At 35.5% G+C, this 21,570-nt stretch overlaps 4 protein-coding genes across 10 annotated transcripts; 2 read left to right on the top strand and 2 right to left on the bottom strand.

Annotated features, from left to right (window-relative positions):
- Positions 1 to 981: 981 nt before the first annotated feature.
- LOC102628166 (hypothetical protein) lies at positions 982 to 3,085 on the bottom strand. Of its 4 annotated transcripts, XR_003066168.2 has the most exons (4): positions 2,976 to 3,085; positions 1,636 to 2,340; positions 1,441 to 1,535; positions 982 to 1,316 (listed from the first exon to the last, which is right to left on the bottom strand). XR_003066168.2 is itself a non-coding variant. In XM_006485978.3 (3 exons), exons 2-3 carry the CDS (start codon positions 2,266 to 2,268, stop codon positions 1,212 to 1,214), a joined length of 738 nt encoding a protein of 245 aa, XP_006486041.1. In that variant the 5' UTR covers positions 2,269 to 2,340; positions 2,976 to 3,085; the 3' UTR covers positions 982 to 1,211. The 4 variants fall into 4 exon arrangements, 3 of the variants coding, with proteins under 3 accessions (XP_006486041.1, XP_006486043.1, XP_006486044.1); XM_006485978.3 differs by lacking the exon at positions 1,441 to 1,535; XM_006485980.4 differs by lacking the exon at positions 1,441 to 1,535 and having other exon boundaries at positions 1,636 to 2,350; positions 2,976 to 3,073.
- An 818-nt stretch (positions 3,086 to 3,903) lies between these two features.
- LOC102629493 (photosynthetic NDH subunit of lumenal location 1, chloroplastic) lies at positions 3,904 to 5,834 on the top strand. Of its 2 annotated transcripts, XM_006485984.4 has the most exons (8): positions 3,904 to 4,097; positions 4,187 to 4,286; positions 4,569 to 4,652; positions 4,766 to 4,839; positions 4,938 to 5,060; positions 5,146 to 5,217; positions 5,399 to 5,495; positions 5,611 to 5,834. In XM_006485984.4, exons 1-8 carry the CDS (start codon positions 4,044 to 4,046, stop codon positions 5,712 to 5,714), a joined length of 708 nt encoding a protein of 235 aa, XP_006486047.1. In that variant the 5' UTR covers positions 3,904 to 4,043; the 3' UTR covers positions 5,715 to 5,834. The 2 variants fall into 2 exon arrangements, with proteins under 2 accessions (XP_006486047.1, XP_052295241.1); XM_052439281.1 differs by lacking the exon at positions 4,766 to 4,839 and having other exon boundaries at positions 4,954 to 5,060.
- A 140-nt stretch (positions 5,835 to 5,974) lies between these two features.
- On the bottom strand, positions 5,975 to 15,104 carry LOC102629202 (ABC transporter B family member 20). Of its 3 annotated transcripts, XR_001508885.3 has the most exons (12): positions 14,268 to 15,104; positions 12,521 to 12,575; positions 12,244 to 12,419; positions 11,936 to 12,136; positions 10,864 to 11,123; positions 10,471 to 10,781; positions 10,148 to 10,368; positions 9,725 to 10,065; positions 8,801 to 9,582; positions 8,470 to 8,711; positions 6,248 to 7,802; positions 5,975 to 6,115 (listed from the first exon to the last, which is right to left on the bottom strand). XR_001508885.3 is itself a non-coding variant. In XM_015532676.3 (11 exons), the coding sequence occupies exons 1-11, from the start codon at positions 14,655 to 14,657 to the stop codon at positions 6,573 to 6,575; spliced, it is 4,209 nt and encodes a 1,402-aa protein (XP_015388162.2). In that variant the 5' UTR covers positions 14,658 to 15,104; the 3' UTR covers positions 5,975 to 6,572. The 3 variants fall into 3 exon arrangements, 2 of the variants coding, with proteins under 2 accessions (XP_015388162.2, XP_052295240.1); XM_015532676.3 differs by having other exon boundaries at positions 5,975 to 7,802; XM_052439280.1 differs by lacking the exons at positions 12,244 to 12,419; positions 12,521 to 12,575; positions 14,268 to 15,104 and having other exon boundaries at positions 5,975 to 7,802; positions 10,864 to 11,140; positions 11,936 to 12,079.
- Positions 15,105 to 18,487: 3,383 nt separating this feature from the next.
- Positions 18,488 to 21,112, top strand: LOC102629780 (psbP-like protein 1, chloroplastic). The gene is made up of 8 exons (XM_006485985.4): positions 18,488 to 18,654; positions 18,723 to 18,831; positions 19,185 to 19,265; positions 19,463 to 19,545; positions 19,676 to 19,798; positions 19,933 to 20,004; positions 20,267 to 20,363; positions 20,698 to 21,112. The coding sequence occupies exons 1-8, from the start codon at positions 18,586 to 18,588 to the stop codon at positions 20,799 to 20,801; spliced, it is 738 nt and encodes a 245-aa protein (XP_006486048.1). The 5' UTR covers positions 18,488 to 18,585; the 3' UTR covers positions 20,802 to 21,112.
- The last annotated feature ends 458 nt before the right edge of the window (positions 21,113 to 21,570 follow it).

Here is a 21,570-nt window from a genome sequence, read left to right as displayed (position 1 = left end):
TTATTAACAAAACGTCTATTCCATAGGAGAACTTCCAATCGTCCATTGACATTTTCCTTCTCAAATTAGGAAAATAGTTGCTTGTATATATACATTTGTTACAAGTTCTCAATCTCTTTTTTCTTCTTTGTCACAAAATAACACACAAGCAGCAAACAGTGGACTTCACCGGTTTTGTGATGCGAATATTGCTATAGTAATATAATCTCCATCAGGCAGGCTTTTCCTTCTCCTGACCCTGTCATCAACCATTCCTTCACGAACCGGATGCTGAGAAGAATATCATCTACGATTTTCTTCATGAACCGGATCTTGTTGGGAGGAAACCAAAGATAAGGATTGTAATATGAATCGATGAAAATGCGGCTTAGAGAAGAAGAGTTTTGGTGGGAAGAGTCAAAGGAGGGTTTAATCTTGGAGAAGCTAGAGAAGCATTTAGGTTTCATTGGAAGCATTAAGGAATAATGTTGCTATGAAACTAGAGGAGATGATGATGCGTAGAACTTGTTATAGGGACATTTTTGAGTTTTATTTAAAAATCTTTCATCGTGCTGCCTATATCTTGTCATTTTTAGTTTGATTTGATGACGATAAATATATAAACTCCATTGTGGCTTGAGTTGTTTCATGGAATAATTGCAATATTACTAGCAACACCAAGGAACATAAAAGAAGGAAAATGACGCCAACAACCTCATTAAAATTTAAACATGTAGTTGCATGTCACAATTGAGCCAGACATGCCTTCATTAACAATTTCGTTTGGTAGAGCAGAGCAATTGCTAAACTTCTAAACTTAGCATAACCAAAATCCCTTCTTATCATGATTGATTAAGGTTTGACAAAGCCTTTATTGACATGTAAGACATATATACTGGAATAATATTGTTTACGCTTTGATGGTGTAGATACAAAATCTACAACTACGCATCAGCACATATTCAAACATTTACATTAAAACATAAATTAAAGATGCTAAGGTAGGCAAAAATTCAAATTAATTAATTTGCAAAAGCAAAACTCAGTTCCAATATCTTTCTCAACCAGTAATTTGAGTGAAGATGAACAATAGGCACGTTTCCCACGATTTAACATCAGTGCAATGGGAAATCAAAATGCACACTGCAACCATATTAAACCAAGAAAGGATAGTTATAATTTATAGCTATCCTATCGAACTGCATCCAGGATACCTACTTCTGAAGTAAAAACTAAGATGAATTGGATACTGCAACATCCTTGATATTTGTCTGTGCCAAGAAGACATTAGTGAGAGCTGTCTTTGACTTCAAAGAATACTTCAACAGTTCCAGACCCTGAAAGAAACAAAGCATTAACCCAAAAATCAGGAGTCAATACTGCTACACAGCCTACATATTTATAGTTTAACAGGGGCCAAAGCTAGCCTAAGGAAGGTCATTAAGTTTTTCTGGCCATTGCCTGTGACATTCTAGATAAGGTAGACATCATTTCCAAGTGGTAGAATTCTGGAAAACATTGGTAACAATCCTCTGAATATATCTTCAAGATATTCCCTGAAGTTTGAATGAATCAGTTGAGGATTGTTTGCTAACATTGAAAAAAAAAAAGAAGAAAAAGAAATGGTTCAAACAAGATAAAAGACTAAGTGCTTACCTCTTTAGTGCCAAACTCAACGACCCTTTTCTCCAGCACACAAACATCCTTAACATTGTGCTGTAAGAGATCAATGCCAGTTATCATAGACATTGGTGTCACCAACAAATCATCAGTCACCAAGTATGTGACCAAATTCCGCACAATACCTCCCTCAATAGATTTTATGGTCTTGCAAGAGTTTGAATCAAGAAACTGCAAGGAGTGGTCCATCGTACAAAGACACTCAGGACAATCAATTCCTGCAACATCTGTCATATTACTATGATACCTACCCCTACAGAAGTATATGTACTTTGTATCCTGAGACTGTGAGTTAGCTTCAGCCAGCAAAAGAGGAGGATTTACAGAAGATACTGCTAAGTGGGGCTTCAAGAGCTGACTTTTGTTCTTATCTGGTTGCAAGTAAGCGCCATTGAAGTTTTCAAGGCTCTGGTAGAGGTTTTCGATGCAGCCAAACATGCTTTCATTCCTGAAGAGATTTAGGACAGTACCAATAGGCAAAGAAAGGAGATTGAACAAGAAATTCACGAAATCACTTTCAGCTTCTGCAAAAAGTACTTTGTTAGCTCTCTTGTCTATCATCAGTGACAACTTCAGCTTAGTGGTTTCTGTGGCTTCCGTTGTTGACATGGCTAAGGAAATGTACAACCCTGAGTTAAAGGATTCTCTTTTCTGATAGTTTGGAATTTCCTACCACAGTCCCTGTTTGGATCTCAAAAAGAGTAATACAAAAATCAAAGTCAAATGTATTTTGTCCCGTAAAATTATGCACTCAGAGATCCCACAAGACTGTTGACTACAGAGAAAATATTAGAAAATATGACAGAGAGAGAAAGTATGTAATACATTATCGTAGTACATTTGATGGGTTTTAGGATTCACAGTCTAGTCTAATATAATATCGAAATATTTTCACGAACTCTAACATCAACAAGATGTAAATAGTAACAAAAAACCATCTACCCAGTTTGATTTTTGGAGTGATTTTGAAAACTCTTGCATCAACAATCTTCTATTCCCTAAAACATCAATCATTTAATTAATTAATTATATTTTTTTTTTGGGCGATGTCATCTTGTGTCACAGACAAGGAATCAACATTCAACAACATAAAGATATGCAAAATGAAACCTACTCACTCACTTTCTCATTAAACATACAACAAGCCACCTGACCACCCAAGCTGTACATACATGGGTTCAGTAACTGGACCTGAAGTTTCTTTTTAACAAAACCTACCCATAAATATTAAATAAAATGAAAGGGAAAATCTCGCAAAATAGAAATGACAGAGAAAATTTTTATGAGAACTGGGAATTTATTCATCATTTGCATACCTCGGCTTATTCACTTTTCCCTTGACCAAACCTCGACGCTTGAATTCAAAGTACATCAAACCCTCTCAACTCAAAAGGCTGCATTTATAAATAATAATGGCGAGTTGTCTCGGATTTTAGCGGGAATATGGAATGCTGAGAGGCCCACTGGCTGGCCCAGTTTTGGTCAGCGTAGGGCCATCAAAGAATTTTTTTTATTTTTTAAGAATTCATTAATAAAAATGGCTGCTTAATAAAAAAAAAAAGAACAAAAAAGGCGGTACATAAATAATTTAATAAATCCTTACTTTTTATCTGTAGGATTATTGTTCTTTTATTATTTATAACACATATTTATGCTTGTATACAAATAACTTTATCTCTTTCAAAATAATCATGTGTTACCTCTCTCTAATTCTTTTGTAAGAGATTGAGGTTGCGTTTGGAATTGAATTACTGTAGTTTTTAAATTACAGCTGTTGTAGAAAAAAAATTGTAACTATAAATAAAAGTTAGTAATATATAGTAAATATAAATTTTAAATAATAATTTTGATGAAATTATTAAAAATATAATAGATTTTTTCATTATACAACTGAAAACTCATATCAACATATCTTTTAAATTACAGCAGTTAATGTTTACCAAATATTTTAATACTGTAACTTTTAAATTACAGCTGTCCAACTTCAATTCCAAACACACCTTGAATTCCTTCCATCGCTGGTGGTAAGGTAGTAACATTCTCGTGAAGCTTGAAATGCGATGGAGCAATTTCGGATGGCATTTCCAGTAAAATAAATTTTATTAAAAAAATAAATAAAAGGTTAACTTGGTTTTTTCGGTTGGAGCACGTTTAAATAGCCATAGCAACAGTGAAATTATGGTTTCTATTCATGTGTCTAAGAATAAACAAAAGCAACCATTGCATTATCCATTCATGTAAATGAAAAGAGAATAAGATAAAGAATACAAACAAGTCCCCACAGAACAATCTGCATGGCTCCGGGCTCCTTGACCACATAAAAAGAAAAGCCTCATACACTCTCTGCATACAATCCAAAGCTCCCGAGTAAAAGAGTACTAAGAATGGCAGTTTCATCACTCTCTTTGAACTGGGTTTCCACAACCCTGTCAAAGAAGGTCAGTATTCCAAGTACATCGAGTTTATTTTTATACATCAACTCTAATCCTCTTCTAAGTTGATTATGTTTTTGTGATAATTTGTTCAGTTAAATGTGGCTTATCCAAATGAGTTAACTCGATCAGCTACTGCTTTCTCTTGTCAAAACTTTTTCACATGCCCAGAAGATATCAGTTCCGATGAAGAAAGTAAGATACCCGTCAGAAGATTCTTCTCAAATTCAATGTCTATGCTCGGTTGGATAATTTTTTCTTATGTCAAACATGCTTTCAGAAACACCCACATGGATTTTGCTTTGATTTTGAGCTCTCAATTTAATGATTAATCTTACAAGCCTTGTTTCTCTCTTATATTGAACTGTGCATTTTTGGTCACTTACAGTGAATATTTTCATTTCAAGCATAAAAGATGCTTTAACAAACATGTTTTAAGTTTTCTAATTCTTTATCTCATGGTCTCTATTAATTCAGACAAAAGCAAGAGGCGGCTGCTGCTGATGGGAGCTGGACTGCTTTCTGCGAATTTACTTCCTGCAAGTCCATTGTTTGCTCAAGGTATCATGATTCCTTGTCAATTTTCTAAAACACAGACTTAACGGCAACCAATGAAAACTAGCTATTTAGTAACTTCAGATTTCATTTTTCTCTTCTGTTTTTTCGTTGTGTAGAGATTCCGAAAAATTATGATGCTTTTGTAGACCGTATTGATGGGTACTCATATGTTTATCCCTCGGATTGGACAGTAAGTTGGGCAAATGTAGTTAAGAATTAGAAAGCAAAGAATTGATTTTAGCTGCAGTCACGACCCAAAAGCTAATACCCCTACTGAATTTCGTTTAGGAATTTGAGTTCACAGGACATGATTCTGGATTCAAAGACAGATACTTGCAGTTGCAAAATGTTAGGGTGAGATTCATACCAACTGACAAAAAGGATGTCCATGATTTGGGTCCTATGGAAGAGGTAATGGTTCATAATTTTGCTGGCATTTGTCTATTCTTCAACAAGAAGAATGATCTTTTCAATGCCCAGTTTCTTTGAACTACAGGTTGTTTCTAATCTGGCAAGGCATGTGTATGCTGCCCCGAATCAAGTTGCTGACATACTAGATATGCAAGAGGTTTGTATATTCTACCCAGGATTTGGTTATGACATGGCTGCATCTTTGTTGCTGCAGCTACCTACTGGGAAAGTAAAACTAAGAAAAATCTAACACCAAGCTTGGGAAGTGTAACAAGAACTTTGAATTTGGTGTAAACAGTAAGCTTAACAATTTCTTTGATGCACCCTACTGAATGCAGAAATCCGTAGATGGCAAAAACTACTACACTTTCGAATATATACTTACATCTCCGAACTACAGTAGCGCTTCCATTGCCACAATAGCCATTGCAAATGGTATGCATCCAGCTATTATTGTCACTAACTAAAACTAAACTACTTTCATTTGCTGCAACTTTTGAAATCACTCTTATGTTTTGCTAACGTCGGCATGTATATTTTACTGTTGTAGGGAGATACTACACACTCATTGTTGGAGCAAATGAAAGACGATGGAAAAGGGTCCGAAACAAGCTAAAAGTAGTGGCTGACTCTTTCAGGATTCTTGACATTTGAGATATTATATCTGTTTCTCAGCTGGATAATCTCCAATCAAGCAACAAAATTGGCATTGCATGTTAGTTGTACATATCAAAATGAGGCGACATTGTTGCAATAAAAGCTGTTTCTGATTCATCCAAAGACTCAGAGCACTCACTGTGATTTTCTTACACCACTGGCCTGCAACCAAGCTATTGGCATTGATCCTTTCAGATCCTAAAAGATAAAAAGAGCTACAGAGCAGAGAAATAGTTTCCAATAATGAACTCAGGGCGGAAAAGGTGAACGGTTCATGAACTATTAGCATATGTATGTACAAAAGATTACAACAAATTCTCTCACTTCTCTCTTCTTCTAAACTTTCATTGGATATCACAAATGCAAGATTTACAGCCAACACACATTCAGCATCCAAGCTGCAGAGTTACAAAATTTTGATTTAGAAACTACCAGAGAAAAAGCAAAACTAAAAAGAAAAAAACCCAAGAAGCACATCTTAGCACGACTAAAATTAACTTCAGTTCTGATCAATAAACAAATCAATATACCTTGGGGACAAAGCAGAACTTCAATCTAGCCACGCTTGCCTCCAAAAAGAATAGGCATCTAGTGCTGAACCGCCAACCAAATTCCAAACTCCCTAATTCTAAGCCCTACATTTTAAACAAGGTAACTACTACTGCCGCCATTGTTCAGCAATCAAGCCATATCATTACAAGCCTCATTGTTCTCATTTGCCCGATCTCATTCTGGAAACTCCAACCAGATATCAATAAAATTAGCAGGCGTATGGATTTTCAGCAATTTGAAATGAGCTGAATGGGCACTATATATATAGATCACATATAAGTTACAATCAATCACAAATCCAACCTATACTAATCGATGTTGCCGTAAACCCTTCCCATAGTGAGGTTGCATCAACCGAACATACAAGCCATTTTTTGCAAGCAAAGAATCATGAGTCCCTTCCTCCACAATACGTCCTCCATTAAGAACTACTATGTTATCAACATGCCTCATCATTGCAGCTCTATGAGCAATCAGAATGGTTGTTTTGTTCCCCATTATCAGTGTATCAAGAGCCTCCTGTACTACTCGACTTGACTCGGACTCAATGGATGAGCTAGCTTCATCCAACAACAAGATAGGTGCATTCTTCAGCACCACTCGGGCAATAGCAATTCTCTGTTTTTGTCCGGGTGTCAGGTCAACACCCCTCATTCCCACATGTGTGTCATAGCCATGAGGCAAGCTGCTGATAAAATGGTGAGCGTTAGCTATTCTAGCAGCCTCTTTCACCTCAGCTTCACTAGCATTATGCCTTGCATATATAATATTTTCCCTGATTGTTGTCGAGAAGATAATAGGTTCCTGCTGAACAAGGCCTAAATGGTTTCTCAACCATCTCAAATTATAAAGCTTCAAATCTCGGCCATCCAGTAGAACCTGACCGGCAACTGGATCATAAAATCTCTCAATCAAAGATATGATAGTACTTTTTCCAGACCCTGAAACTCCAACCACAGCAACAGTTTGTCCCCCATTGACTTTGAGACTGAAATTGCTCAATACCAACACCTCCGGGCGACTTGGGTAACAAAAATCAACATTTTTCAACTCAATGCTTCCATAAACATTAGGGGGCTTCACTGCTGAGCTATCATCTGGATCAATCTTAGGCACGCGGTCTATAATTTCAAATACTGAAATCAGCGATTTGCGCCGCTTGAGTATATATGGAGCCAATCCAAATGGCTCCACAAGTGCAAATGTTGCAAAAGAAAATACCATATACTCCTTGAGAGCAGTAGGTAGATCCATATAGCCATCTCTAACAGATTTGGCAGTGTACCAAAGGAGAAGAGCGTTACAGGCAAATAGAAGAAACTGTGAAAAGCCAAATGCAAACCCAATGGCCATTCCATGAAGAAAACTTTTTGTAAAAATTTTCTTCAGTTGCAATCTATAGAGCTCCATTACCTTGTTGCCGGCACAGAATGCAACCACGGTGTAGATATTTCTAACTGCATCCTCAAGGACTAGCGATGCCTTTCGATGCATCTTTTGGATACCCCTCGAAAATCCAGCAAGCCACAATTTCTGCAATATTCAGTCAATAACAGCTCAGATTTGAAGAAAAGGTTTAGACATCATGAGACTCCTTCAACAAACACCAAAAAAGGAAAAAGCAAAGCCAATTGAAGCAAAACATTTTTTCTTTCCTTTCATTTCAAGGGATAGGTTAAAGGTTGAGTTACAAACAAAATAAGGGAGAAACTACGTCACAAAAGTTTGGCATTCAACTGTTACAAGTTTTCTTTTTTGATCCCAAGTTTATTGTTGCATAAATGAAATTATGCTTTAACTTTGTCTAACACAAAATTTGGAAAGTGAACAAAAATGCTGGAAAATGTAAATAACAACTAGTGACAGTTGTAACATACAGCTGTTCTAAGGGAGGCAGATTCAACAGAAGAATCAAAGCTGAAGACTTACAGAAAGCCATAAAAAGAAAAGAAAAAGAAAAAGATAACCAAAATCAACAATGGTACTGAAATGTTTGTGACTATATCATGTGACTTGCTGAATACATATAATACCATAATGTAACTCCTGCACATCCCAAATCATTTGTTCAAGATGTATGGGAGAATAACAAAATCATAAGCATTTCTATTGATTAATTAATCAGAAAGCACATTTGGAAAAGCCAAATCTTGGTGAAATTACAGAGTATTGCATCAGAAAGCATAGTGACAGTGCAAACCTGAGCAATAGCAGATAAGCTGAGAATTGGCAGGGTTGCCAATGCTACGAGTGCCAATCGCCATTCTAGCAACAAGCCAATAATAACAGCCACAATTACAGCAGCACTGTCCTGTATAAATATTGAAAGACGATTGCTAAAAGCAGCTCGGACAAAAGTAGCATCATTAGCCAGGCGCATGGACAAGGTGTCAGCGCTATTCTCCTCTTCATCAAACCAACCAACTTCATTGCGCAGCATTGCTGTCACATATAAAAGCATACGGGGTAAGAGTGCATGCAACAACTTCTGAATACGAGAAAATTAGAAAATATTCAGGAAGAATATATACCTGAGAACATCATTCTCCTTACTCGTTCAGTCATTTTCTCCCCCATAATACCGAAGTAGAAGTGCTGCAAAAAATTGGCAACAACAGTTACTACACCCATGCAAGCAATTATCAAGCACCATTTGTTAACTTCCTCCCGCAAGTGATGACGTTCTTCAGGTTTATAATAAGCTGTAACTATCAGGCCAATAACATATGCAAGAAGGGGATTGAAAGAACCAAAGATAGCAGCACCGATACTTCCTAAGACAGCATAGAGCCACTCTGCAAAACTAAGCTCTGCCAATCTCCAAAACGATGGTGCTTTCTGATGTTTTGACTCCTCTTCCCTAACTTTGGTTGGAAAGTCATCAGAATGACTATGGGGTCGACTAAAAGTCTGAGAATGAGAACGTTCATTTTTAGGATCAGAAGTCAAGAGGGGTGATATTGGGGATTCAGGGTCTGAACCATTTGATGTTTGTCTATTAGAAGAGTGAACATCAATCTTGGGTAACTCTGGCAGTCTCATTTCAAAACTGTCCTGCCTTCTAATTGATGGTTCCTTATCAGCTGCATCCATGGGCATACCATTTTCCAGCATTTTCTCTGACGGTGGGCTGAGCACTTTAGGCGATTCTTGCGAGTCAAAGGCACCATCTGTCGGTCTATATATACCGACTCTCTGAAGAGAGGGTGATTTTAGCATTTTAGGGGATGATGGCTCTTGGAAGCTATGACTTGCAGAAGAATCCTTTTCAATTTGGAAAGTCGAAGTCTCCTTGTAATTTCTAACAGGCATCCTGGAAATCACTTAACTACATTAGTCAGCAGTAATGGTAGGCATATTCACCATTTAGCAAGTATATGCTCAACTAATGAATCCATTACTCAAGAGACAAGAACAAACTTTGAACCATGACGTTCCAACTGTAGCACACATACCTCCTCGGAAGTTTGGCTGCCTCTTCACATTTAAGAAGCTCTGCATACAGGTCACCCGTGGCCAATAGTTCATCATGTGTGCCCATTTCAAAAAGCCGTCCCTCATCCATCACAGCTATGTAATCAGCATTCCTTATAAGACTTAGTCGCCGAGCTATTATTATAGTTGAACGCCCCAACATGAGCAGATCTAGAGCCTCCTGAACAGCTCTTTCAGCTTCAAAATCAAGCCCACCAGTGACCTCATCAAGAAGGAGAATTGATGGGTTTAAAAGAACTGCTCTAGCTATGGAAAGTTTTATCTTCTGCTCTTCTGTCAAAGCCAATCCAGCCCTACCAACCTAAAATGCATGCACATTAATTTCCAATGAGAAAAGGCCAAGAAGGAAAGAACTCATCAAGATACAACTTTTAAATATCTACCTGTGTCTCATATCCTTTCTCAAGTGAGCTGATAAATGTATGAGCATGAGCTATTTTAGCAGCCTCTTCAATCTGATCCAAAGTAGCATCTCGCCCATAAGCAATATTATCTCTTATACTCAAACTCAGCAAGGCAGGTTCCTGAGTTACCAGTCCTATTTGGCTTCTCAGCCATTCCAGTTTCAGGTTTTTAATGTTCTCTCCATCCAAAAGAACTTCTCCTGCACCAAAAAATGGAAAAAGCGTTGGAATCTGCAAACAGACATAATTGCTAAGATCTTCAGTGGATCTTTAAATATAACACTACATTATGGCCAAATCACCTAATGTAGGATCATAAAACCGCTCCATGAGGGGAATGATACTGCTTTTCCCGGATCCATTTCTGCCAACAAGTGCCACCGCTTTTTTAGCAGGTACAGTGAGGTAAAATCCACTCAAGATAGGGATCTCAGGACGGGAAAGGTAGCTGAAATACACATTCCTAAACTCAATATTTCCATGAACAGATGGCAGCGTGTTTCCATCATGATTAGTAGTAGATGATGATCTGCTTATCATCTCATAAAGTCTATATGCAGCAATTCGGCCTTGGTCAAACGAGTAGAAGTTTGTAGCTGCCTGATTCAACCCACTACAAAAGACATAAGAAATGATAGGTAAGAAAAGAAGAAACTGAAATGCAGACGGGAGAAAAGGGAGAACAAGATGCTTACAGGCCACTTAAAATTACAGCAAACAAAGCCGTAACAATTTCACCTCCATGAGCCTTGTTATGTGTAACTAAGAATCTTCCAACCCAAAGTTGTAAGGCACAAGAGCATATCGCTAGACCATACGTAAATCCAAGTCCAAGTCCTTGCACAAGACTAATCAGAATACCATATCTCAAAGTAGCTTGTAGTGAGGTTGCATAAGAATACTTGGCCAAAGTCTCATTTGTAAATGCATATAAGGTCCTAATATAAGAGACTGCCTGCATTATTTAAAAGACTACTAGTATATTAGAATCACTGTTAAAACTTAGCTTTAACAAATGATGGCAAGCTATTATACGCATTATTACATAAATTCACACCTCAAAGCTCCACACAATTGGGGCCCCCCATGCAAGGAGAATCACAAATTTGAAAATCCATATATTAACAACTAGTTGAGACGACCTCAAAAAATCAAATGTTTATGTTACTTTACAACCAACTACTTTGAAAGACCTTTCAAGTTGAAAAGGGCAGACTGTTTGATTGTCAATTCAACTCTAACACCACCTAGTCATAAGTCATAGAATCTACCATGATGGAAATTAGTAAAATCCAGAAAGTAAGGATGAATATCATAAAATTTCTATGGAAAATGGTTGGATACCAGAACATGTAACTGTACAGATCAAAATTCTACAATAAAATTTAAAGTAGAAGTAAATGGGAAAGAATAAAGGTTTAAACATAATACAACCTACAACTTCTCTTGTTCTACTTCAATCATAAATGTTATTCAAAAAATACATGATACATATTAAATACAAGAGACAAGCAGCTCACTTAGACTATTAGCAAACCAGCCTAGGCTCATTCGAATTTCTGAAAATCCTACATACAGTTGCTGTCAACCAACAAAGGCCAAATTCAATTCAGCACAAGGAAATTCAACCTCTACAACTCCATAAGAACTAATATTGAGAAAATCTTTTAGCATCATCATAAATCTAAGCAAACCAACAAATATAATTACAAGTCTACACTCCCACAACTCCTAAGATCAAATGAAGGAAGGAAGGGAGAAAGGCACCTGTTCAGCAATGCTAGCTGCCTCAGCATATGCATCTTGAATATTCTCAGCAAGCCGATGAAGAAATATATTTGATATACCCCCAGCAGCAACAATAAATGGGCCTGTGCATAATGTTATGAGGGCAATTTGCCAACAGTTAACAAATGCAATAGCAAGACCGCTGAAAAATGTTGCCATGTTATGAATATAATTTCCAACCTGTACCAAAAAATGCCAATTAGAAATTTGGATAGCATTTTCAATTGCAGCAACCCACCAAAAATTAATTAATGATTATATGAGGCAAACATTTACATAAAACGTACCTTTTCACTAAGGGCAGACTGAATAAGCAGCACATCACTCAACACTTGGCTCACAATATCCCCATTATTACCATAAGTATCAAAAAAACTCATGTCTTGGTTAAGTAATACTTGAACATATCTGGACCTGATGACAGCAGTCTGCCGTTCTCCGGTCAAAATCCAACATGAAACCTCTATTACAAAGAATGAGTTAGTATTAAAAGCTGAAAAGAAGCATCACTCATGACACAAAACAAGAATACAATGTAAATACAGAATTAAGATTGAAATTTACCAATCCAACCGGCAGCAAATACACCCCCAGCTATATAAACAATGTACAAAGCAAGCTGCAGAAAACAAAAATGCCACAGTTAAATGAATGTTAGCATACATGTGCAACTTCCAGCTGTCAAAAAAATCACTATATATACTTTGCAGCAAATGGATCCGATCAAAAAGATCCTTGCTCAACACACTTTGCCTCCATATTCTCACAATAAATAACATAGTGCTTTTGAATGTATTATTAAATGGCTAATATTATGGGCACATCCTCATTTCAAGATAGAAATAGGGACAAACAGGCAGATGGTTGCGCAACCAGCAATGGAAACAGATCTAATCAACATAGTATACCTCAGATAACCAAACTTCGACTCCAAAAGCAACTACTAAGCAGTCAACAAATTTAGGAACGGGAAAACCCCAAATATACTTAAGGTTTAACATTTTTGGTTCTCATTCCTTTTCCCACACTAATAACTAATACCCTCAAACAATTAATTTGAAAAACTGATGGCCAAATCATCTAAGTCTTTCCCCTAACCAGTTGGTGTCAGTCTAAATTCTGTCGGGGTGATACTAATATTAACAAAATAAAATAAAACTTCTCTAAAACATGAGTGGATTTGACCCTGGAAGAAAATTTCATTTGATAAAGACGCATGTTATGAACAAATTACATACCCCAAGATAGAACAGTAGGAGATTCTATAGTATCTTGGGATAAAAAATAAAGAGTATTAACATTTCATTGTCAATTTAGAGCATTAATATTGTCAAATCAACAACAATATGCTTTTGACTTGGAAAGAGTTCTTCATAATCCTCATCAAGTACACAAAATCTCAATGTAATTGTGCAAATCAACCTATTTTTTTCTCATTAAAATGTCAATAGAGACAAAATAAATAGTACGTCAAAGCAGCTCATACAAACTATGAAGAAGCATGCAAATGTATTTAGAGGATATTTACACTATGAAAACTCAAAATAGATATTACAACCATCAATGAATAAATTTCCTGAAGATTTCTAGATAAATTATATCTTCAGGTGCTGCAATATGAATTCAATAGTCATCTTTTTTCCTTTTGTAGTAAAATAAACTTCCAACCATATCTTTCATCTAGTCTACAAATTCACAACTATTTGTCAGACATTATCACCCCAAGATCCGCGTCAACCAGAACAGATCACAGAAGAAGTATAAAGCATATTAAAGCACACCATAATATTTGGTCTGTACATAATTCTAACAAAACCCTGAATTCTGAACAGAAAAACCATTCAAGGCACAACTTCATCCATATCTTTTCATTAAATCTCAAGAACTTTAAAATTAAAGTCAAACCCCAGAAGCTTTAAACTAACAACAAAGTCCTCAAAATGCTGTATAACCAAAAAGACACCCAAGCTCTCCAAGAGTATAACTCATTGCACTAGCTTTTACACAACATATCTTGTTAAAGAATCTTCCATCACCGGATACGAACCGAAACTATTAAAACACTAACAGTCACCTAAACTGGACCCAAACTAAAAACCTAATCAACAGTTCTTGCTTCCTCAGCTGAGAAACACAAAAAACTTCCAGTTCATAAATTTTCTACAATCTCCACGATCAAACAGAAAAGAGATCCCCTATAACAAGAACTATACTGCAATAACTCAAAATATTTGTTTGTTACGAGCTTCATACATTTACCAAATTACTGCATATTCAGCTGAACTCATCAAAAAGACCAAAAATACCTCACCTCTTTGAACCTATCGTACTGCTGCTCCGAGCTTGCCGAATCCATATTGAGTACTTGAATGACTTTAGCGAAGTAATGCAAGTAAACAACGAGGGCCGTCCCATGAGCCGCAGCTGCAAGCGAGCCGATGATCATGAGCACCCAGTCAAGCCGGTCAGCGCACGCGAACAGCCTAGAGAACGGCACGGCTGCAGGCGGCGGCTCCATCTCCTCCGCCTCTTCCATCTCCTCAGCTTCCTCCGCCTGCGCAGCAGCAGCCGCCGCCGCCGACTCCGCACTCGGGTCCAAGTAAGGAGACGGGGACTCCGGCGGCTCAGACACCTCCGACACCGGCGTTAACGGCTGTATATGCGGCGGGGACAACCCGAACAATCCCCTCGATATCATCATCTTTGCTTAAAATTTATCAAAACCCTAGCTGAAGCTCTCTCCCTCTTATGTCTCTCTCCCTCTAAATTTAGCAGATCCGCTAAATTTAGAGGAAATAATAAAATTTCTGAAGACAAAAATGATTCAATGTTTGTGCTTGCTCTTGCTTTCTTGTGTTCTCAGAAAGTGAAGATTGAATTTTGACGGTGACTGGGTCAAAGAAAAAGGCTGTGTGAGGGGAAGGGAAATGATCGGGTCACCCTCAGTCACATGAAATGAAATTGAAACGGAACAACAACAACAACAACAACAACAACTGGAAGTGCTTTTGCTGCTTCCTCACCTTTTGATTCCAGATTTTGTTGCCGTTAAAAATGTTTTGTATCTGTTTTTGTTTTCATTGGCGGAGGTTTTTGTTTAGGTTAACGGTCAAAAGCCGGCGAGGAGTTCCTCCTGCACGAGATTTTATTTCTTTGAAGTGTACAATGCAACATGACTAAGGGCGTGTTTGGCACTAACAAAATATCCTCTCTCTTTTTTTAATCTTTTTAATATTCAAAATAACTTTTTGAATATTTAAAAAAAAGATATTATCATTTTTTCATCAAAGATATTATGATATATTATGTCAGTACCACGGTTTGGTAAAACCATCAGTTTATCACTAAACGTTTAAACTGTTAGTATTTTCTCACCATTCCGTTAAAATTCAATTAATATGTAACAAAAAATTCATAAAATGTCAATTTTATCTCTGGAGTATAAAAGACGATTTTGCCCTTTAAGAAGGAAGAACAGCAAATGATGATTTAATTACAAAATTCATAAAAGGTTAATTACATGGTCTTTTAAAAGGTCAATTTTATAAAATTCATAAAGAATAATTTTTGTCCTTTAAAAAGGAAGAACAACAAATGATGATTTAATTACAAAATTTATAAAAAGTTAATTACATAGTCTTTTACGTTCCAGGGATAAAATTGACTTTTTATGAATTTTCCGTTATATATTAACTGAGTTTTAACGGAATTGTGGGAAAATACTAACAGTTTAAACGTTTAGTGGTAAATTGATGGTTTTACCAAACTATGGTACTGACATGATGTGTCAGAATACCTTTGATAGAAAAATAATAATATCCCTATTAAAAAACATACTTCTCAGGTTTGAAAATACATCACGTTCTCCTTGAAAGATATTTAATCGAAAAAATATCTAATTTATTATTGCAAAAATATTTAATAAAATTAAAATATTTCTTTAAAAAAATGATTTGAAATAAAATATGTGTTCAATTTTTTTTAAGGAGGTTTTATCAGAAAAGCAATTCAAAAATATTTTGCCAAACGCGGCTCAAAATTTGAAAGCGAAAAACAACGAGGCAAAGTAGTAATTTCCAGAAGAGGGGTCGTAAACAGCTGTGTGAGGGACAGTGAAATTACGAGAACAGCCTCTGAAGAGTTTGGTGGGGTTGACACGTGGGGGAATTTTGGTGGTGCGGTGGGTGAGGTTAGTGTGGCTCGAGCGATGGGAAAAGGATAAAATTAAAAGGATATTTTTTATTTTTTAATATTTTTTAAGCAGACATCATTGAGTGAGCAAGCCTTTTTGCTTGTGCCAGTCCATTTGATCTGTTCCTTCCCATTTGTTTTGCCTTTTTTAGGCCGCGTTTGGTGAATTTTTTTTCCTTTAATTTTTTTTTTCTTGGGGTTTAATAATTGATTTAAAACATACAACAAAATTGAAAAAATAAAAAATAAAAAGATGTATTTTCTTTGTAACATGCACATGTTGCTCAAATATAGTAAACCAACAAACAACAATAATCCGAATTAGATTACAGGTTAGATCCAGCAAAAGGAATTCAACAATGGATGGCTTAATTTGACTTTATTGTTTTGAGATTAAAAGATAAAATTCAGTTGCTTTTGGATAAAAATACTTTCGAAGACTAGATTTATGAATCAATATTGGTTATAAATTCTTGACTCATCTAATTGCCAACGACTAACATAGACTCGACATAAATTATCGTGATGACTCTTAACATTGGTCCCACGTATAATGCTTGTATATTTGGCATGTGTCACATTTCATTCTTTAAATAGTGAAAATGTTCAAGCTTACTGGTCAAATCTTAGCATAAAGAGTCTAGCTTATGACAACAACATTTGACAATGAAACTTCCTTTTTGATATGGGTTTGTATTTTGCCGGATCTTCTTAAAAAACTTCAATTATTGTTTGATCAATGCTAGTTTTTTTTTTTTATTTCTGTGTGAATTTTATTGAAACCTCAAGAAATTTTGTGATTCAAAAGCGTAGTTAAAGATTTGTTTGATCAAAACCTAATCCAATTCAATCCAAAAATTATTTTTTTGATCCGTCAATATAACAAATGACATATTTATGATTTTTAAATTAATAGAAACTTTGGAGTTAATTTTACCTTTAACCCTCGTTAGGAAAAATTTTTAATTAACTAGTTTTGTGTTCATTTGTAATATTAACTCTAATAGAAATATAAAAATGCTTTTAGAAAATATTTGATGATTATGGGAAATTAATTGGTGGGTTAAGTAGTTGCTCACCAAGAATTTATATATATAAGAAAACTTATTACAATTGCATACAATATTATATAGGAGTGATTATGAATTTCATTTAACATTCCGACTTTTAGATTTGGTCGGCAATCGATTGCACTCAATTGAGATGCAAATATATTCAAAATTTAAAGGTTAATGTAATTTTTCTCCTTGACTTCAAAAAGAATAAAATTGTATTCTTGTATATATGGCATAATATCACATTTATAAAAATGATGTACAAAATGCATATGAGTAATCAGCTACCATACAATTTTTTAAGATAATGCCATATATCTTATGTCGCTTTAGAGTACATATGTAACAATAAGATAGGAAGCAACTTTGTGAACATAATATAGTTGATAATCTATTTTTTTCCTAGGTGTTTTTGATTTTAAGTCAAAGAGGAACATTTGCTGGACCAATTAATTAAGCTTTACAGTAGTTAGTGAATCACTTAAAAGTTAAATAAATTTGACCAACAAAAATAGATAGAAACAACAACTCGACTACATGCTGGTTAGTCAAAAACATCTTAATCCCAAGAAAGGACACAACACATTGCTAGTGGATTTATCAAAATCATACTAAAATGGAAACTCGCAACGAAGACAAATTTATTTGAATTAAATTATTATGGGGAGGATTAAATAAAATTTTATAAAACACATTAAAAAGGCAAAATAAAAATAAATAAAAAGAAGCAAAAGAAGGTGGGATCCATGCCCCCACAATCAAATAACAACATATTTAGGGTTCGAGCGGGTTCAAGCCCTATAATTGAGTGGGAGAGCCCTTACATTTACAATGTTGAGTGTAAGTGTTCAAGCCCCCATAAAAATATTTATGGGATTTATTTATAATCCTCTCTTAATTATCAAATAATTGAGTGGAGTTAGTTTATTTCTTACAAAATGTGAGTGAAGTAGACAGCCCTCGAATATTTGAGAGAATTTGAAGAATTTGGGCGGCTCTTCAGAGGAGTAGGACAACCCTCAAATATTTAAGAGGGTTTGAAGAATTTAGACAACGCTTCAAATGAGTACATGCCATAAAAAATATCCCAATTATAAAATCTATTTATAAATATTAATTATAATTCCTACAGTCCTATATAACTATATAACAGTATTAAAAAAAAAAATAACGACCTATATAGGACTAGGCAATGTGATGGCCCCGCGCCATTTGACATCTAAAGGCTGAAACGCGCGTTTAATTTTAACGGATAAGCAGGGCCCATGAACAGGCAAAGTTAAAGATAAGGCCTCTTCTTCTACGAGTCCGCAACAATCAATCAAATATCAACACCGACTCTTATTTTTTTTCATACACAGCCCGCGGTTTTTAAACTCAACAATGGCGTCTCTGCAACACTCTCCCTCCTCCTCCATTCATCAAACGTCGTTTCTCAACTCTCTTCCTCAGGTAATTGATAATATTGTGTAAATGTGTTAAATGTGACGTGGGATATTAATCTTATATCGAATTTCCAGCTGGGAGTACAAAAGTACGGTGGTGTTTTGCCTGCAGTATGTAGAAGAGGCATTTCGCTTATTGTAAAAGCTGAACATGCATCAATGGCTTCCTCTGCAAATTCTCTAGGTGGGTTTTCCTTCTTTTTTTCTTTTTTGTTTTTTTTCAATGTCTTTAGATTTATCATTAATGCAATGCACATTGTTAGAACCCTAATGAACGGTGACAAAATAGACAATGATGGTTGGGTTATTTGCAATCTAAGGCTGAATGGTTGATATGTTGCATAATTTTATTGGAATTAGAAGCTTTATTATCTCAGAATTTTTTTTTGGGATAAAAGAAACAAGGGTTTCAAGACACATAAGAAAGTCAGTCATGACAATTAAGTTTTAAAAATGAGGAGAGAAACTCTTAGCCTATTGATTAACAGATTCTGGATAAATATTATTTTAAAATATTTCACTTCCAAACTTTTACAGATAAATGTGGAAGACGCCAAATGATTGCTGTTGGAGTCATTGCCCCTTGGGTTTCTCTTGTGAACCAAACTCCCCCCTCATGTAAGCATTATTATTTTTCCTTGATGCATCGAACATCCCTTTTTGTTTCTTTATTAAACTACTTAGATTTCCTTTATGTTTTTTAAGTTTGAGCTCAAGCAGCATTGAAAGCAATGCCACCTGCTAATTATGCAGTGCGTTGGTTTCTTGAATAATACTGGCTGATATCTTAAGAAGACACCCTTGATATGGTTCAGTTGCTGCAGAAAGTAAAAAGGGATTTCTGTCAGTCACAGACAAGAAGGACGGCTATTCATTTGTCTATCCATTCGGATGGCAGGTATTGCATATTTTCTATCCAGTAGTCTTTCATGAATTTTGTTTTCACTTGATCCTTCAAATGTACCACATATTATATTAGTAGGACGATTGATTTCTAATTTCTTCTTATTTTTCTTGGGAGTCTATAGGAAGTAATCATTGAAGGTCAAGATAAGGTATTCAAAGACGTCATTGAGCCATTAGAGAGTGTCAGTGTAAATCTAATCCCAACCGGTAAACAGGATATTCGAGACTTTGGCCCTCCCCAAGAGGTTTGCTCCATATTCTCTAGCGCCATCTTTTTTATACATAATAAAACAGAGATTTATGATCCTTTTTATGCTCTGTTGGTTCATAAAATTTCTAAGAATGCCTTAATCTGTCACTTATTGGTTAATGATTACAGGTTGCAGAGACTTTAATCAAAAAGTTTTTGGCCCCTCCTACGCAGAAAACAAAGATAATTGCTGCTTCAGAGGTTTGATACCCTAAATTTTTTATCACAGCATAACATATAGTTTTTTTCGACTTCTACAACTTGGCATAAAAATTTGAAGCAATGCACAACTTTAAAAAACAATAGAGATATTAAGAAAATAAACCGGTGTTCATTATGAAACAAAAATTTTCCTGTCAATTCTAGAAGCAGAGAAGAGCTACATGCACTAAATAAAGTACAAAAAAGTAACATTTTACTTCAGTTTATATTAATATACCCAACTTTTGTATGCATGCCACAGAATGATGTTGATGGGAAAGCTTATTACGCATTTGAGTTCACTGCCCAAGCGCCCAACTACATCCGTCATGCTCTTGGGGTAGTCACTGTTGGCAATGGTATGAAACTTATTACGACATGTGAATTTGAAGTGCATCATTTTAGTTTTTTAGCAAGATCACTATAGAAAGCTGTTCAACTGATAGAAACTGTGATTGTAAATGGTCCTAACTGAGATTTTTTATATAATGTCTTATTTAGAAACCACAACGATGAGCCCATCTCTTCTTTAGTGAAGTTACAAATTCATGTGACAAGAATGCCTTGTCTGTTAAAAATAAACCTTGAATACCTAAAACCAGTGGATGCAGATTATCATTACTAGCATCCAGGGATAGCTAGTAATCTACTATGAAACTTTTCTTCTTAATGATATTTGCTTCCGTATGACAGGTAAGTTCTACACCTTGACAACAGGGGCCAATGAGAGAAGATGGGGGAAGATGAAAGATAGATTGCAAACAGTCATTGAATCCTTTAAAATTTCCAATGTTTGATCTGTTTGTCCAGCTTTTACCTACCAAACCAGGGACATCAAGCTCTAAACAGCAAGCACCATTGTGCATTTTCCAGAGTTATGAGGCTTAATTGTTACATGCAAAGGGAACCTAGAGCATCAATAGGGGGATGATTATCATGCCAAGGACTTCTCAAGCAAAAATACCATTTCAGTTCATATCTTATATACTTGTTTATGCCTTAATTAACTTGTGAAGCAATTTTTAATTCCTCTGTGTATAACTTGTGAATCTCAAAAGTTGCAACTATCTTCACATAATGGTCTAAATTTTCTGAACTTAAAAGTAAAGCTTGGTCTAAATTTTCTGAACTTAATAGTAAAGCTTACCATCCGAAGGAGTTTAATCAAGAAACAAAGAGATGATCTGGTGGAAAAACAAGCAGTAAACCGAAATAAAGCAAAAGCTACTTGTTAGAGCTGTCTTTGATTGCGATGCCATGCATCATGTAGGACAGTAGGAGCGTTAGTTCTTCCTCAGGAAGACATTTGTTAGAGCCGTCTCCTGACTTTCTGTCGATATCTTCTGCAGCTACAGAACTTATAATATTCACAAAATATAGACTATGAAGAACATTTATATGTGTAGATGTATGTTTCAATATATATATATATATATATATAGTAGTTTTTCAATCAGGGATTTCTGACTTTAATAAAGTCAGGGATTAGCTAAAAGACAAAATAAACACATACTCCAATGCATTGTATTTTATGATGTAGTGTAGTAAAATCTAAATTTTTTTGTC

The sequence above is a fragment of the Citrus sinensis genome, chromosome 4, assembly GCF_022201045.2.
Source record: "Citrus sinensis cultivar Valencia sweet orange chromosome 4, DVS_A1.0, whole genome shotgun sequence".
In the NCBI taxonomy this organism is placed as follows: Eukaryota; Viridiplantae; Streptophyta; class Magnoliopsida; order Sapindales; family Rutaceae; genus Citrus; species Citrus sinensis.
Note: the sequence above shows the minus strand (reverse complement) of the source record. Positions and strands in the feature narration are given on the sequence as shown.